At 47.6% G+C, this 16,361-nt stretch overlaps 1 protein-coding gene across 1 annotated transcript in view; it reads left to right on the forward strand.

Moving 5' to 3' along the window:
• Window positions 1–3,733: 3,733 nt before the first annotated feature.
• Window positions 3,734–16,361, forward strand: part of WIZ (WIZ zinc finger) — a 121,537-nt gene continuing 108,909 nt past the window's right edge. Inside the window, 1 exon segment of the mRNA XM_030197173.1 lies at window positions 3,734–4,606. Within this exon segment, the coding sequence (XP_030053033.1) occupies window positions 4,192–4,606 (415 nt within the window). The 5' untranslated portion in view covers window positions 3,734–4,191.

Consider the following 16,361-nt stretch of genomic DNA (forward strand, 5'->3'; position numbering starts at 1 on the left):
TGTTATTAATAAAAATGTAGTCTTCTCAGTATTATGTTTCAAGTTAAAATTAGAAACCCAGGATTCAGTTAATGTGATACCTAATCTGATTTTTGTTAATGATATTATAAGAGTTTTGGAAAATGGGATATAAATAATAATATCAGCATAAATAAAAGTAGAAAGACCGTTGCTCTCAAGTAGATTACCAAGAGGAATCATTATGATGTTAAATAAGATGGGAGACGAGGGAGAACCCTACGGTACTCCACAACTAGAAAGCAAGGATGAAGAGGGAGTGCCTAATTGTTAACGGTATGATCTAGATTTCAGAAATCCTGAGAACCAATCATGGACAGCACCACAAATACCATAATGGTCAAGAATATGTAAGAGAATATTCTGATCGACAGTATCGAATGCGCTAGACATATCGAATTGGAATACTATCATTTTATTACCAATACTGAGCTCCCATCTGAAGCTGGCTAAGAGAGTGGTAAGAACAGTTTCGGTGCTGTAGGAAGGTCTAAATCCAGATTGTGATTTGTGCAGAATGGAATGGAGTTTGAGATATTCCATTAGTTGTTGTGAGACCAAGGCCTTCCATGACCTTGACAAATAGTGGGATTGAGGCTACAGGACTGTAATTGGAAACAATGCTTGTTTGTGTCACGTTTTCCAAAGCAGGAACTAGGTTTGTGAGCCCTTGGGCACTGCCGAGGAGCGGCAGTGGCAGGCAAAACCACCTCACACAGGGATAAGGCCAGCTAGACTTCACCTGCACTTGACCACCATTCCTCAGGAGTTGAGCCCCTGGGTACAGGTGGCCGGCAGGACTTGCCGGACTGGGCCGGAACTGGATACCAGCAGGATACACTCAGGGACTAGAGCGCACAGGGAGGCTAGGCAGAATACTAGACTAGGACTCTCAGACAGACAAGGGACAGAACTGAAAGCTGCAAGCAGCCACTGAAACAGGGAACAAACACTGGTAGATAGGAGACAGAACTGAAAGCTGCCAGGCAGCCACTGAACAAGAGACACAGGCAACCAAGAACTAGACAAAGACAAACAACAAGAAACAAGACTGGGAAACAAGCAATACAGTACAAGAAGCTACACAAAGACTAAACTAAAAACAGGCAAGAATACAGACTATAAACTGGACTAGGCAGAAGTGCAGCAAGCACCAACAAACCAGGGCCTTAGGCGAAGCAAAGGCAAACACAGAAGTTTCCAAATGGCTAATAAGCCCAGCAGCAGCTGAGACTCACTGCAGCAATCACAAGGCAGCTACGGGTGCTGTGCAGGCACAAACAAGAAAGACAAGTCTGGCAGCCTGGAAGATCCGGACTGGACTGAGCTGAAGCCTGGAACGGGTAGAGACAGCAAGACAGTCTATGGCAGCCACCGGTTCTGGTCACCAGAGGGCGAGGGGAGCACAAACCAAGAAGCAGGCAGAAAGCATACTGAAGCATACACAGGTGCAGCACAGTGGAGCAATCAGAGCCATGCTGGAAGCAGCCAGCACACAGAGACAGAGCTAAGTCAGGCAACACACACAGGTGCAGTATAGTGGAGTAATTAGAGCCACGCTGGAAGCAGCCAGCACACAGAGACAGAACAAACTCAGAAAGGACAGACAGAAGCCAGCTCAGAAGCTGACCCCCAGAAATAAGGTAAGTCTGAGAGGGTTCATGACCACAGACATGACAGTTTGGGAATCTTTAGGGATATGAGTCAAGGTAATATTGCCACTTCTTAGAGGAAATGGGATAACATTAAGATAGGAGTGTAGATAATGAAAAAACAGTGTGGGGCTGACCTAAGCGGATAGTTGGGACAGATGTCAAGCAGATACTGCGATTTGGCATATTTGCATAATAACTGTCTGACTTGATCCACTGAAAAAGAATGAAATGCAGACCAAATTCTGTCAGCTTGCAAGCAAGAGGATGACTGATCACAGTGATTCAGGAAATGCTCAGTTGAAGAGGGGGAGCTATACAGTTCTGATTTATAATTATTTTCTGTTTGAAATACTTTTCCAATTTGATCTGCTGAAGGCAGGGATTCATTAATTTTAGAAACGGATTGAGTGTTAATTTCCTTTCATCACCTGTAAATTTTGAGTAATAGTTTTAGCCTATATGAGAAATTGTCATGCATATGACCTCCGCAAATCTGTCATGCATATTCCCCTAAAGATATCCTAAAAACCTGTTTGGTTGGTGGTCCTCAAGGGCTGGGTGTGAAATACCCCTCCCCCCTTAAACATGGTAGGGAGGCGAGTTGGCATATAGAATGTATGCAAGCACTGAAATAACTTATGATAATTAAAAAAAAAAAAAATGTTTCTTCAAAAACTTGAAAGCAGGTGTTGCTAACCTCCAGTCCTAGAGGGCCACAACCCAGTTGGGTTTTTTTATGACTTCCCCAATGGATATGTATGACATCTATTTGCATGCACTGCCTTCGTTGTATGTGACTAGATCTCATGCATATTCATTGTGGAAATTCTGAAAATCTGACTGGGTGGGAGCCGAAGTTGGACACTCCTGGTTTACTGCCTCGGACTAAATAGACATAGTTTTAAAACTCTGCAAACAGAATAAAATGCAAGATTTCATGCACTTCTTTTTCCCCCTGGCTGCGTCCCATTCTTTTTTTTTTTTTTTTTTTTTGAACCTGAAATTTGATTTCAAGATGGTTGTTTGAAACAGACTAAAATGCAAGATTTCATGCACTTTTTTTTTTTCCCCCTGGCTGCGTCCTATTCTTTTTTTTTTTTTTTTTTTCAACCTGAAATTTTATTTCAAGATGATCGTTTGAAACTATGCTTTTGGATGAAGTAAATGGATTCAAGACACATCAGGGGCATTTTTCTGATATCACATAATGTATCAAAGGATACATAATATTTAATTTGGAATGCTGTACCCCATCACTCATTCACAGATATCTCTTCAAATACAATTTCTAATATGCAAATAAGATTAACCAACAATTTAAAAAAAAAAAAAAGTGTTTTAAAATCCAACATACAACTCTGTACAGTGTTAACAGGATGTACAGATTACTGCTATACACATCCTATCCTATCCTATCTAATAAAACGCACTTCCAACGTTCTGAAGCTGACTCCGTGGCTGAAGCATTCCTGCACTCTGTAAGGCTCCACCTACTGAACCGACGTCACGTACTTCCGGGTACGTCAGCCGCAGCACTGACCAACAGCACGACATAAGCATGAGGCCTCGCCCACGCTGAAACACCACCCCCCCCCCCGGGTTGCCGCCCCCAGGCGTGCACGCTCGGCCCTTTTCTCTCTGTTAGCTCTGGTCCCGTCCTCATTTCCTGTTTCTGCAATGAGGGCGGGACCAGAGCTAACACAGAGAGAAGGGCCGAGGCTGCACGCCTTTTAACGCTGCTTTCGTGTGAAGATGATTTTTACAATTTGGAGCGAGTGCGCCTGGAACTGGGAGGGAGGGAGGAAGGGAGGGACGATGACCCTAGAACTGGGAGGGAGGGGGGCCACCCGGGAACTCGGAGGGAGGGAGGGGGAAGACCCTGGAACTCGGAGGGAGGGAGGGGGGCCCATGGCACACACTCTCATTCTCACACACACACACTCTCTCATATACACACTCGCACCCAGTCTCACTGTCACACACACACACTCGCACATTCTCTCTCTCTCTCTCTCTCTCTCTCTCTCTGTCTCTCTCACTCACACACACTCACACAGTCTCTCAAACATACACACTTTGAGGACAACCTTGCTAGCGCCCATTTCATTTGTGTCAGAAACGGGCCTGATTTACTAGTCAATTCATAAATACCAGGGATGGGCAACCCGGTTGGGGTTTTCAGGATTTCCGCAGTGAATATGCTCGAGATCTATTTGCATACAATAAAGGCAGTGCAAGCAAATAGATCTCATGCATGTTTATTGGGGAAATCTTGAAAACCTGACAAGATTGTGGTCCTCGAGAACTGAGGTAGTGTTTGTCAGGATATAAGTACACACTAGTAATATCCTTTTTGACATTCAAAACAATAAGAAAATTTTGTGTAACCAGAACAATAATCAACTCTTCCCCCCTCAGCTGCATTCCATTTTAAATCTGGCCCTTATTTGCTACAGACTCTGTTAGGGAGAAAATTTCACACGTTCTCACACACCCCCTCTCTTATCGTAGGGAATACATGTTGATTGATTTTGATGACGTTTGTGCTGCTTTTCTCCTTCCAGTGGCAAATTTTGACCCTGGGACGTTCAGCTTGATGAGGTGTGAGTTCTGTGGCGCTGGATTCGACACCAGGGCGGGCCTCTCCAGCCACGCCCGCGCCCACCTGCGGGATTTCGGCATCACCAACTGGGAGCTGACCATCTCCCCCATCAACATCCTGAAGGAGCTGCTGGCCAACTCACCTGATCGTACCCTCCTGCGGTCCCCGCCAGGAGGAGGCAGCATGCCGTCCTCCCCCAGGCATGAGAGAGAAGCCTCAAGCTACGGACGCAAGAGCAACACCCCTGTGTCGGAGAGCGGAGTTTCGAGGTCCCCAAGGTCCCCTTTCCCACCTTCTTGGGTGGAGGAGTCTGCCCAGTCCTATGCAGATGGTAAGCTTTTTCAGGATTTTGCAGTGGTGGGTAGGGTTGGAAAGAGATTTGCTTTACTGCACAAGGTTCTAGCCCACTGAGTTGCCTGCAAATCAAGTGTTTAATCCATCTTTCACAGTTTTAGATTAAAAGAAAAGGCTTGAATTAACACAAGATTGTAACTGAAACAAACATACCAACAGGCAGTAATTTCACGGCCTACCCTGTCTGGCCTCCAGATTAACCTTTTTTGTTTTGTTCTACACCACCAACACTTCTCTGAGCTTGTCCCAATCTTTGAATTCTAGTAGTATATTTTGCATCACATGTTCTCCAGGAGTTTGTCTATGCACACACATCCTTTTTAATGAAGTATTTTCTAATGTGTTCTCTTTAATTTCCCATCATGGTCCAATAAAAAATCATATGGAATGTCCAATCTGCCCATTATACCAGCTACTAAGTGTATAATCCTTCCACTTCAGTGATACTCTGTTGCTTGTTCCATGCTTTCTTGAATTCAGACACTGTCCTTATCTGTACATCCTTCACTGGGAGGCCATTCCATATGTCCACCTCTCCTTTCTGTAAACACATTTCTCCGAGGACAAGCAGGCTGCTTGTTCTCACGACTGGGTTGACGGCCACGGCAGCCCCCTCCAACCGGAACAAAAATCTCGCGGGAGGTCCCGCATGCAGGGCACGCCCACCGCGTATGCGCGGCTGTCTTCCCACCCGTGTGCGACCGTTCCCGCTCAGTTTTTTCCTTTCCGCGCTGGAGAGAGACGTGTCTTCGTCCCTCTCCTTGTCAGCCCCGGAAAATCGGTTTGCGGCCTAGTTCGCGCTTTATTTTGTTGTTGTGCGCGTTTGCGCTTTTTTCGTTTCCGAAAAAAAAAAAAGGTTTCCTTCGTCGTTCTTTAGTCGCGGGGTCGCCTAGTCGCGGCCTTGTGGCCGCGCGGTCATTTCTTTTTCTTTCTTCGGGTGTGCTTTTCACCGCCACTATCGACGATTTTGATTTCGCCAACGCGATTTTTCCGTCGATGTCCTCGAAGGTCCCGAGCGGATTCAAAAACTGTGGTCGGTGCGGTCGGCAGATCTCGCAGACCGATAAGCTTGGTGCCTCCAGTGCCTCGGGCCGGAGCATAATTCCAAGACGTGCACCTTGTGTCTCGGCTTACGGAAGCGGACACAGGTGGAGAGGCATGTTCTTTGGGACCGTCTTTTTGGAACTTGCGCTGGCCCTTTGACGTCGACCTCGACGGCATCGGTGTCGACGGCTGGGTCTTCGGTACCGATGACGGCGTCGGCGCCGACTATGGCATCGACCCCAGGAGCACAGGTTCCCTTGGCCCGACGACCTGCCAGCGACGGTGGTGAGCGGCCGCGTGGGCAGTCTGCCCCGGCAACTCCCGCTGCTCAGGGCCATCGGGACCGAACCCTGTTGGATCCGATACCTCGAGGCCGTGGGGACTCCACCTCCTCCTCGTCTCTTCCGCGGAGCGCCGATGACGGGCATCGGAAGAAAGCTGCCAAAAAGCACCGTCATCGGTCGCCCACGGCGCATGGGACTGGCAGCTCCAGGACATCGAGAGAAGACTCGACCCCCAGGAAGCGGCAGTGCCGGGAGGAGCGCTCCCCCTCGGTCGAAGAGGTGTCGATGTGCAGGTCATCAGGTACCTCGGTACCGTCTCCTGGACCCGGGCAGCTTCCAGTACCGATGCCCACACCGGCCCCCCTGCCTTTCCCGACAGCGGGCTTAGACGAGTGCCTCCGAGCCATCCTTCCGAGGATCCTGGAAGGGCTGATGTGCCAGACCCTGCCGGCACCGGGGGTGCTTGCGCCCTCTGTGCTGTTGTTGGAGGCACCGGTGGGCTCTGGTCCCGTGATGAGGCCTCCGACACCGACGCAGCTTGCGGCACCGGTGTCGACTGCCACTCAGGTGGAATCCCTGTGGACGTCGATGGAGGGAGCTTCGTCCCCGCTGGCGCGGGAGTCCACCTCGACGCCATCATCGAGGACGTGGTTCCTCGCATGTCGAGACGGGCCCGGTTGCGGTCTGAGTTGAGAGAGCTCATGTCCGACACCGAGGAGGAGGCCTCGTGGGGGGAGGAGGAGGACCCCAGATATTTCTCCTCCGAGGAGTCTGTGGGCCTTCCCTCCGACCCCACTCCTTCACCGGAGAGGAAGCTCTCGCCTCCTGAGAGCCTCTCCTTTGCCTCTTTTGGCCGGGATATGTCTATCAGCATTCCCTTCCCAGTGGTTACTGTGGATGAGCTGAGGGCGGAGATTCTCTAAGTCCTCGACTATCTATCACCACCTAGAGAGTCTTCGACGGTACCGTTGCACAATGTCCTCAAAGAGACACTGCTTCGGAACTGGTTGAAGCCATTATCTAATCCCACCATCCCCAAGAAAGCGGAGTCCCAATACAGAATCCACTGAGACCCGGAGTTGATGCAGCCTCAATTGCCTCATGACTCGGCGGTCGTGGACTCTGCTCTCAAGAGAGCACGGAGTTTGAGGGATACCGCCTCGGCGCCCCCTGGGCAGGAGTCTCGCACTCTGGACTCGTTTGGGAGGAAGGCCTACAAATCTTCCATGCTCTCGTGACCAGAATACAATCATACCAGCTCTACACGAGCATCCATATGCGGAATAATGTGCGGCAACTGGCGGACCTGGTTGACAAGCTCCCCCCCGGAGCAGTCCAGGCTATTTCAGGAGGTGGTCAGGCAGCTGAAGGCGTGCAGAAAATTCCTGTCCAGGGGTATTTATGACACCTGTGACGTGGCATCTCGTGCTGCGGCCCAAGGTATAGTGATGCGCAGACTCTCCTGGCTGCGTGCCTCTGACCTGGACAACCGCACCCAGCAGCGGCTGGCGGATGTCCCTTGCGGGGGGAATAACATTTTTGGTGAGAAGGTCGAGAAGTTGGTGGACCAACTGCACCAGCGGGAAACCGCTCTCGACAAGCTCTCCCACCGGGCACCTTCAGCATCCACCTCGGCAGGTGGACGTTTTTCCCGGGCCCGGCAGGCTGCACCCTACGCCTACAACAAGCGTAGGTACACCCAGCCGACCCGAAGGCCTCCTCAGGCTCAGGGACAGTCCCAGCGCGCTCGTTCCCGTCAACAGCATAAGCCTAAGCAGCCCCCTGCGCCTCCACAGCAAAAGCAGGGGACGGGCTTTTGACTGGATCCATGGGAACATAGCCGCGATCTAAGTGTCCGTGCCGGACCAATGCGGTCGAGCAGGAAGGGCAGGGTTTCTATTCCAGGTACTTCCTTGTGGAAAAGAAAACAGGGGGGATGCGCCCCATCCTAGACCTTTGAGGCCTGAACAAGTATCTGGTCTGAGAAAAGTTCAGGATACTTTCCTTGGCACCCTTCTACCCATGATTCAAAAAGACAATTGGCTATGTTCCCTGGATTTAAAGGACGCTTATACTTACATCCTGATACTGCCAGCTCACAGACAGTATCTCCGATTCCGTCTGGGGACACGTCACTTTCAGTATTGTGTGCTGCCCTTTGGGCTCGCCTCTGCACCACGGGTGTTCACTAAGTGTCTTGTGGTGGTTGCGGCGTATCTACGCAAGCTGGGGGTGCACGTGTTCCCGTATCTCGACGATTGGCTGGTGAAGAGCACCTCAGAGGCAGGAGCTCTTCGGTCCATGCAGTGCACTATTCAACTTCTGGAGCTGCTGGGGTTTGTGATAAATTATCTGAAGTTCCATCTCTAGCCAGTCCAGTCTCTGGAATTCATAGGAGCTCTGCTGAATTCACAGATGGCTCAGGCCTATCTTCCCGAGGTGAGAGCTCAGAATCTCCTGTCCCTCGCTTCCCAGACCAGAGCGTCTTAGCAGATCACAGCTCGGCAGATGTTGAGATTCCTGGGCCATATGGCCTCTACAGTCCATGTGACTCCCATGGCTCGTCTTCACATGAGATCTGCTCAATGGACCCTAGCTTCCCAGTGGTGCCAAGCCACCAGGAATCTAAAAGATGTCATCCGCCTGTCCGTCAGTTGCCGCAATTCACTGCGCTGGTGGACAATTCGGACCAATTTGACTCTGGGACGCCCATTCCAAATTCCGCAGCCCACAAAAGTGCTGAAGACGGATGCATCTCGCCTGGGGTGGGGAGCTCCTGGAGCTCCGAGTGGTCTGGAACGCACTAACGGCCTTCAGGGATCGGCTGTCCTGCCAAATTATCCAAATTCGGACAGACAATCAGGTTGCAATGTATTACATCAACAAGCAGGGAGGCACCGGATCTCGCCCTCTGTGTCAGGAAGCCGTCAGGATGTGGCGTTGGGCACGCCAGTTTGGCATGCTTCTCCAAGCCACATACCTGGCAGGCGTAAACAACAGTCTAGCCGACAGGCTGAGCAGATTCATGCAACCGCACGAGTGGTCGCTCCATTCCAGAGTGGTACGCAAGATCTTCCGAGAGTGGGGCACCCCCTCGGTGGACCTTTTCGCCTCTCGGACCAATCACAAGCTGCCTCAGTTCTGTTCCAGACTTCAGGCACACTGCAGACTGGCGTCGGATGCCTTTCTCCTCCATTGGGGGAACGGCCTCCTGTATGAATATCCTCCCCTACCCTTGGTGGGGAAGACCTTACTGAAGCTCAAGCAAGACCGCGGCACCATGATTCTGATCGCGCCTTTTTGGCCCCATCAGATCTGGTTCCCTCTTCTTCTGGAGTTGTCCTTCGAAGAACCGTGGAGATTGGAGTGTTTTCCAACTCTCATTTCGCAGAACGACGGAGCGCTTCTGCACCCCAACCTTCAGTCTCTGGCTCTCACGGCCTGGATGTTGAGGGCGTAGATTTTGTTTCACTGGGTCTGTCTGAGGGAGTCTCCCGTGTCTTGCTTGCCTCTAGAAAGGATTCCACTAAAAAGAGATACCTTTTCAAGTGGAGGAGGTTTGTCGTTTGGTGTGAGAGCAAGGCCCTAGAACCTCGTTCTTGTCCTGCACAGAACCTGCTTGAATACCTTCTACACTTATCAGAGTCTGGTCTCAAGATCAACTCAGTAAGGAATCACCTTAGTGCAATTAGTGCTTACCATTATCGTGTAGACGGTAAAGCCATCTCTGGAGAGCCTTTAGTCGTTCAATTCATGAGAGGCTTGCTTTTGTCAAGGCCCCCTGTCAAGCCTCCTGCAGTGTCATGGGATCTCAACGTTGTCCTCACCCAGCTGATGAAACCTCCTTTTGAGCCACTGAATTCGTGCCATCTGAAGTACTTGACCTGGAAGGTCATTTTCTTGGTGGCAGTTACTTCAGCTCGTAGAGTCAGTGAGCTTCAAGCCCTGGTAGCCCATGCTCCCTATACTAAATTTCATCATAACAGAGTAGTCCTCCGCACTCACCCTAAGTTCCTGCCAAAGGTGGTGTCGGAGTTCCATCTTAACCAGTCAATTGTCTTGCCAACATTCTTTCCCAGACCGCATACCCGCCCTGCTGAACTTCAGTTGCACACGTTGGCCTTCTATCTGGAGTGGACACAGCCCCACAGACAGTCCGCCCAATTGTTTGTTTCTTTCGACCCCAATAAGAATGCGGTCGCTGTCGGGAAACATACCATTTCCAGTTGGCTAGCAGATTGCATTTCCTTCACTTACGCCCAGGCTGGGCTGACTCTTGAGGGTCATGTCACGGCTCATAGTGTTAGAGCTATGGAGCATCAGTGGCCCACTTGAAGTCAGCCACTATTGAAGAGATTTGCAAGGCTGCGACGTGGTCACATTCACATCACATTACTGCCTCCAGCAGGATACCCGACGCGACAGTCGGTTCGGGCAGTCGGTGCTGCAGAATCTGTTTGGGGTTTGAATCCAACTCCACCCTCCAGGACCCGATTTATTCTGTTCAGGCTGCACTCTCAGTTAGTTGTTCTTCGTAGGTCAATTTCTGTTATGCCCTCGCCGTTGCGAGGTTCAATTGACCTGGGTTCTTGTTTTGAGTGAGCCTGAGAGCTAGGGATACCCCAGTCATGAGAACAAGCAGCCTGCTTGTCCTCAGAGAAAGCGAATGATACATACCTGTAGCAGGTGTTCTCTGAGGACAGCAGGCTGATTGTTCTCACCTACCCTCCCTCCTCCCCTTCGGAGTTGCGTTTTTTCCTCATTCCTTTGCTTGTCATTCAACTGAGCGGGAATGGTCGCTCACGGGCGGGAAGACGGCCACGCCTGCGCGGTGGGCGTGCCCTGCGTGCGGGACCTTCCGTGAGATTTTTGTTCCGGTTGGAGGGGGCTGCCGTGGACGTCAACCCAGTCGTGAGAACAATCAGCCTGCTGTCCTCGGAGAACACCTGCTACAGGTATTTATCATTCGCTGTATCCCTTGGATTACTCACAAGTCACTTTCACCCTTTTTCTATGACCCTCGTGATTTTATAAAAAGCAAAAACTTCAAATATCATATCCGTATTTTTAATGGTCTTGTTGAAAGTGTTTCCTGAATCCTCAACTAGTATTTAAATATTATCAGTGTGAAAATTTATACATTCCACTATGGAAGAAGAAAAGAAGAAACCTCCCAAAATGGCACAGATGGTATATGGGAAGTTAGTCTGTCAACAGATGTTTGATATTATCTGTGCTTGGAACAAGGTCCTGAACTATCATTTATGGCCCGGCAATAGACGGACAACCGCAATAAATCGGATCAAAACTATATTATTATTATTATTTATTGCACTTGTATCCCACATTTTCCCACCTATTTGCAGGCTCAATGTGGCTTACAAAGACCTGTTATGGCATCGCCATTCTAGGTTAAATAATACAATTGGTGTTACAAAGAAGTCAGTGAAGGCAAGAGGATTTGGTCAAGCAGTTGTTAAAAGATACATTTTGAATAAAGTTGGGTAGGTGTTGTGTTATGGTTAGTTATGGGTTCTCGTGGTCGGCTTTGTTAAAGAGGTAAGTCTTCAGGGATTTGCGGAAGACAGTTAATTTGTTTATCGTTTTCAGGTGAGTTGGAAGTGAATTCCATAGCTGCGTACTCATATAAGAACAGCTGGTCGCGTGTGATAGTTTGTATTTTAGTCCTCTGCAGCTGGGGAAAGGTATGGGAAGATCTTTTAGCATTTCTGGGTGGTAGGTCCATGAGGTCTAGCATGTATGTTGGGGCATCTCTGTAAATGATTTTGTGAACAATCATGCAGGTCTTGAATGCGATACGTTCTTTAAGTGGGAGCCAGTGTAATTTTTCGTAGGGGTTTTGCACTTTCATATTTTGTTTTCCCAACTATGAGTCTAACTGCGGTATTTTGGCTGTTTGAAGTTTTTTGATGGTCTGTTCTTTGCAGCCGGCATAAAGTGCATTGCAATAGTCCAGGTGACTTAATACCATTGACTGTACCAGGTTCCGAAAAATGGCCCTTGGGAAGAAAGGTTTTACTCTTTTTTTGAGTTTCCACATAGAATGGAACATTTTCTTAGTTGTGTTTTTCACGTGATTTTCAAGTGTGAGATTTCGGTCAATGGTGACTCCCAGAATTTTCAGGTTGTTAGAGATGGGGAGGGAAAAGTTTGGGGTGGATATGGTGGTGAATTTATTTGTATTGTGTTGTGAGGTGATTATAAGACATTGTGTTTTTTCTGCGTTGAGTTTTAATTGAAATGCGTCCGCCCAGGAGTACATTATTTGGAAGCTTTAGTTGATTTTGTTGGTGATTTCCTTTAGGTCATGTTTGAATGGGGATGTAAATCGTGACATCGTCTGCATATATGTTTGGGTTGAGCTTTTGATTGTCTAATAGCTTGGCTAGTGGTATCATCATCAGGTTAAAGAGGGTTGGTGAGAGGGGGGATCCTTGGGGGACACCGCATTCCGGTCTCCATGGGACTGATGTCTCTGCGTTGTTACTTGGTATGATCTTGTTGTCAGGAATCCTCTAAACCAATTAAGAACGTTACCTCCGACTCCAAAGTATTCCAGGATGTGTAATAGTATTCCATGGTTGACTATATCGAAGGCACTGGACATGTCAAATTGTAGGAGAAGTATGTTATTGCCGGTTGCGATTGTTTAAATTTGTTCATTAAAGTTACTAGTACTGTTTCTGTGCTGTAATTCGATCGAAATCCTGATTGAGATTCATGTAGAATTAGTGGTTAGTGAGCTGTTTCGTTACTACGCCTTCCATGAGTTTAGTTATGAGCGGGATAGATGCTACTGGGCGATAGTTGGTTAGGTCGTTTGTACTTTTCTTTGCGTCTTTCGGTAGTGGAGTGAGTAGTATATTTCCTTTGTCCTTTGGGAAGAGACCATTTTGTAGCATGTAGTTTAGGTATCTCGTGTGGTCTATTATGAATTGTTGAGGGGCAGATCTTATAAGAATACTAGGACAGATGTCTAGTTTGCATTGTGATTTGGCGTATTTTTTGAGTGATTGAGAAATGTTTTCGATCGGTAGCAAGTCAAAGATGGTTCATGAGCGGTCTGCTGGATATTCCCCGTGTATTGGGTCTAGACATTCAAGGAGGTTTGCATAATCAATTGTGTTGCTGGATATCATAGTTCGTAACTTTATGATTTTCTCTTTGAAGTAATTCGCAAGGTTGTTTGCTGATGGGGTATCATTGTTGTTAGAAGTAATCGGCATAGTATTTAGTAGATTATTTATGAATTGGAAGAGTTTGTGTGTATCCTTGTAGCCTGGTCCAATTTTAGTTTTATAATATGATCTTTTGGTCTGTCTGATGGTGTATTTGTATTTTCTTTGTAGTTGTTTCCATTTGTTGAGTGAAGAGTTGTCTTTTTTTTCTTATTCCAAGAAAAAACAAACAAACAAAAAATAGCCATGTGGGTGCTACAAGGATGGATAGTAGTTGCATTTGAGAATCTAGATCCTTCCAGGATCTAGATTCTCAAATGCAACTACTATCCATCCTTGTAGCACCCACATGGCTATTTTTTTTTTGGAAGGAAGAAAATGTGCCAACTGTAATGTTGGAACACATAGATTATAGCACATCAGTTTCAATTAATGCAGTATTTTGTACTGTGGTAGAGAAAATTTCAGGATTCATTGGTGTCGACATCTTCTAAAATCTATGATAATGAATATAAGTGCTGCCATGCTAGGACAGACTGAAAGTCCAACAGTGACCAATCCAGGTTACAAGTACCTGGCATGATCCCAGAGCAGTACAATATGTTTTATGCGGCTTATCCTAGAAATAAGCAGTGCATTTTCACAAGTCCATTTTAATAATGGCTTATGGACTTTTCTTTTAGGAAGCTAGCCAAGCCTTTTTTAAACCCCACTAAGCTAACTGCTTTTACCACATTCTCTAGCAATGAATTTCAGAGTTTAATTACATACCGAGTGAAGAAATATTTTCACTGATTCATTTTTAAATTTACTACTTTGTAGCTTCATTGCTTACCCCCTAGTTCTAGTATTTTTGGAAAGAGTAAACAAACGATTCACGTGTACCTGTTCACTCTTTATTTTATAGACCTATTCCTTAGCATCCCTCCGGACCGGACCAGGATTGGACTGATGATGGATTGTGTACGCCTACCAGCAGGTGGAGACTGAGAAAGTTCTGAGACTAGAGAGCCAATGAGAGCCCTGGCCATATGACAGTAGCCTCAGTATTTTCTCAGTCTCCAGCAGGTAGGACGTGAGCCCATTAGTCTCTCTTCTTTACTGTCTTTTATTCTATAAAGGAATATAATATTTTTACTTCTGTGCCTTGGGAATCTTTTTCAGGTTTGGTACTTAGGAGTTTATTTTCCTCTACTGCCTCTGGGGTGTCACACTCGGGTGTCCCTGGGTTCCTCCCCCTTGTCCTCACCATCTCCCTTTATTTTTGGAAAGGGCTGCTCTTTCTTTGAAAGGGTTCTGCCTTTGGGAGAGGCAGCCACTGTTATTTAAAAGTAAAAAAAAAACAAAACCTGATATATCTTTTATTTCCCCAGAAGCCTAACGAGCAGGCAGCTCTGTTGTCTCTGTGGAGGTTTTTTGCTCTCAGTACAGCTCAGCTGTTTCTATTAAAAAAAAAAAAAAAATTTAGAGGAAGATAAGTCCTCTGTTCGTGACCCGTTGTTTATACGAGCATTTCAAGTTGTTTTAAGTTATTTTGTTCTTGTCTCTGGTTGCTCCTGTGAAGCGCTTAAAAAAAAAAAAATAGGTGCAAGGTGTTCAGGGTTAGCTCCGCTATGGCGGAGAAATTTAAACGCTGTGCGGTTTGTCAGCGTCAAGGAGTTGGTGCTAGCGGGGCATGTAAATACTGTTTGGCGCTTGTAGATTCAGCGGCACCTCCGACTCCGTCGGCGGCTTTGACTGCTGCTTCTTCTCGGTCCGTTGTAGTTTCTTCAGACGCCTCCGCAAAAGCTAACGATTCTGACTCCATGGTTTCATCGCGAAAAGCGGCCATCTTGTCGCCAGCTGCAGCTTCTCCTGCAGGCGATATTTTAGCTGTTCAGTCTTCGGGAGCACACAGGGAGTCAGAGATGAGGTCCCTGGTACAGTTGGCAGGAACTCAGGAAGCAGGGTTTCCCCCTGAGTTTGTCCTGCAGATGTACCAGGCCTTTTTGATGAAGAAGGTTGGTTTAGGTGCAGCAGTTACTGGGGAGTTATCAGGCTCTGTTCTTCCTGCAAAGAAACCTAGAGGCTGTGATCCTCCAGGTAGATTTATTTTTTGACCAAAATCAAGATATGCCTTTCTTAGAAGACGAGGAAGGACTAGCGGAGGATGTTTGGGAGGATCAGGCTCATGTAGATCCTGATTCAGTACCTTTTTCTCAAGGAGAAGATCCTTCTGTAGCGAGGCTATTTCATAGAGGATTTACAAGAGCTCATCTCTTTAGTTTCTTCCACTCTGCATTTTGAAGAACATCCTTCGACTCCTGAAGTCCTTAAGGTTGATTTATTGGTTAAAGGCACTAGATCTTCAGCTAGAACTTTTCCCATGCATCAGGATATTTGGGATGTTATTAAAACTCAGTGGGAAGTTCCAGATTCTCCTTTTCGCCCAGCCAGGTCTATGTCTCACCTTTACCCAGTACCAGAAGTAGACAGAACTCTTCTTAAAGTTCCGGTGATCGATGCAATGGTATCGGCAGTTACAAAGCGTAACACTGTTCCTGTTGACAGAGGAAGAGCTCTTCGAGATGTTCAGGACAGGAGGTTGGACTCTCTGCTTAAGAATAGTTTTGATGTTTCATCTTTGGCAGTGCAGGCGGCTATTTGCGGATCTTTGGTAGATAGAGCCTATTTTCGCTGGGCGGAGAGAGTCCTAGATAGATCCTCGGACGATCTCGCTACTATAGATGTAGAGGTGGCCAAGATTGAGATGGGATCTGCTTTTCTAGCAGATACCTTGTATGATCTGCTTAGGGCTTCTTCTAAGTCTTTAGCTCTGGGTGTCACAGCTCGCCGATCTCTTTGGTTACGAGGTTGGTCAGCGGATGCGGCTAGCAAATCTAAGCTCAGTAAGTTTCCTTTTAGGGGCTCCTTTTTATTTGGAGAATACTTGGATAAGTTGGTGAATTCTTTGGGAGAATCTAAGGTTCCTCGCCTTCCAGAGGATAGGCCTCGTCCATCTGGTTGGGGTTCTTTGTTTGGTTGCGGTAGGGCGAGAGATTTTCGTAGATTTTATACTGGGCGTGGAGCTCAGGCTCAGAGGTCTCGGTTTTTAGTAGAACTCGGTCCTTTTGCGGTTTCCGTAGAGGAGCTAGAGTCTCAGGTGCTGGTTTTCGAACCCCCTCCTGCTCTTCCCAATGAAGGTGTGGGGGCCTCTCTTCTGGTT

The sequence above is a fragment of the Microcaecilia unicolor genome, chromosome 3 (genome assembly GCF_901765095.1).
Source record: "Microcaecilia unicolor chromosome 3, aMicUni1.1, whole genome shotgun sequence".
Taxonomy (NCBI): Eukaryota; Metazoa; Chordata; class Amphibia; order Gymnophiona; family Siphonopidae; genus Microcaecilia; species Microcaecilia unicolor.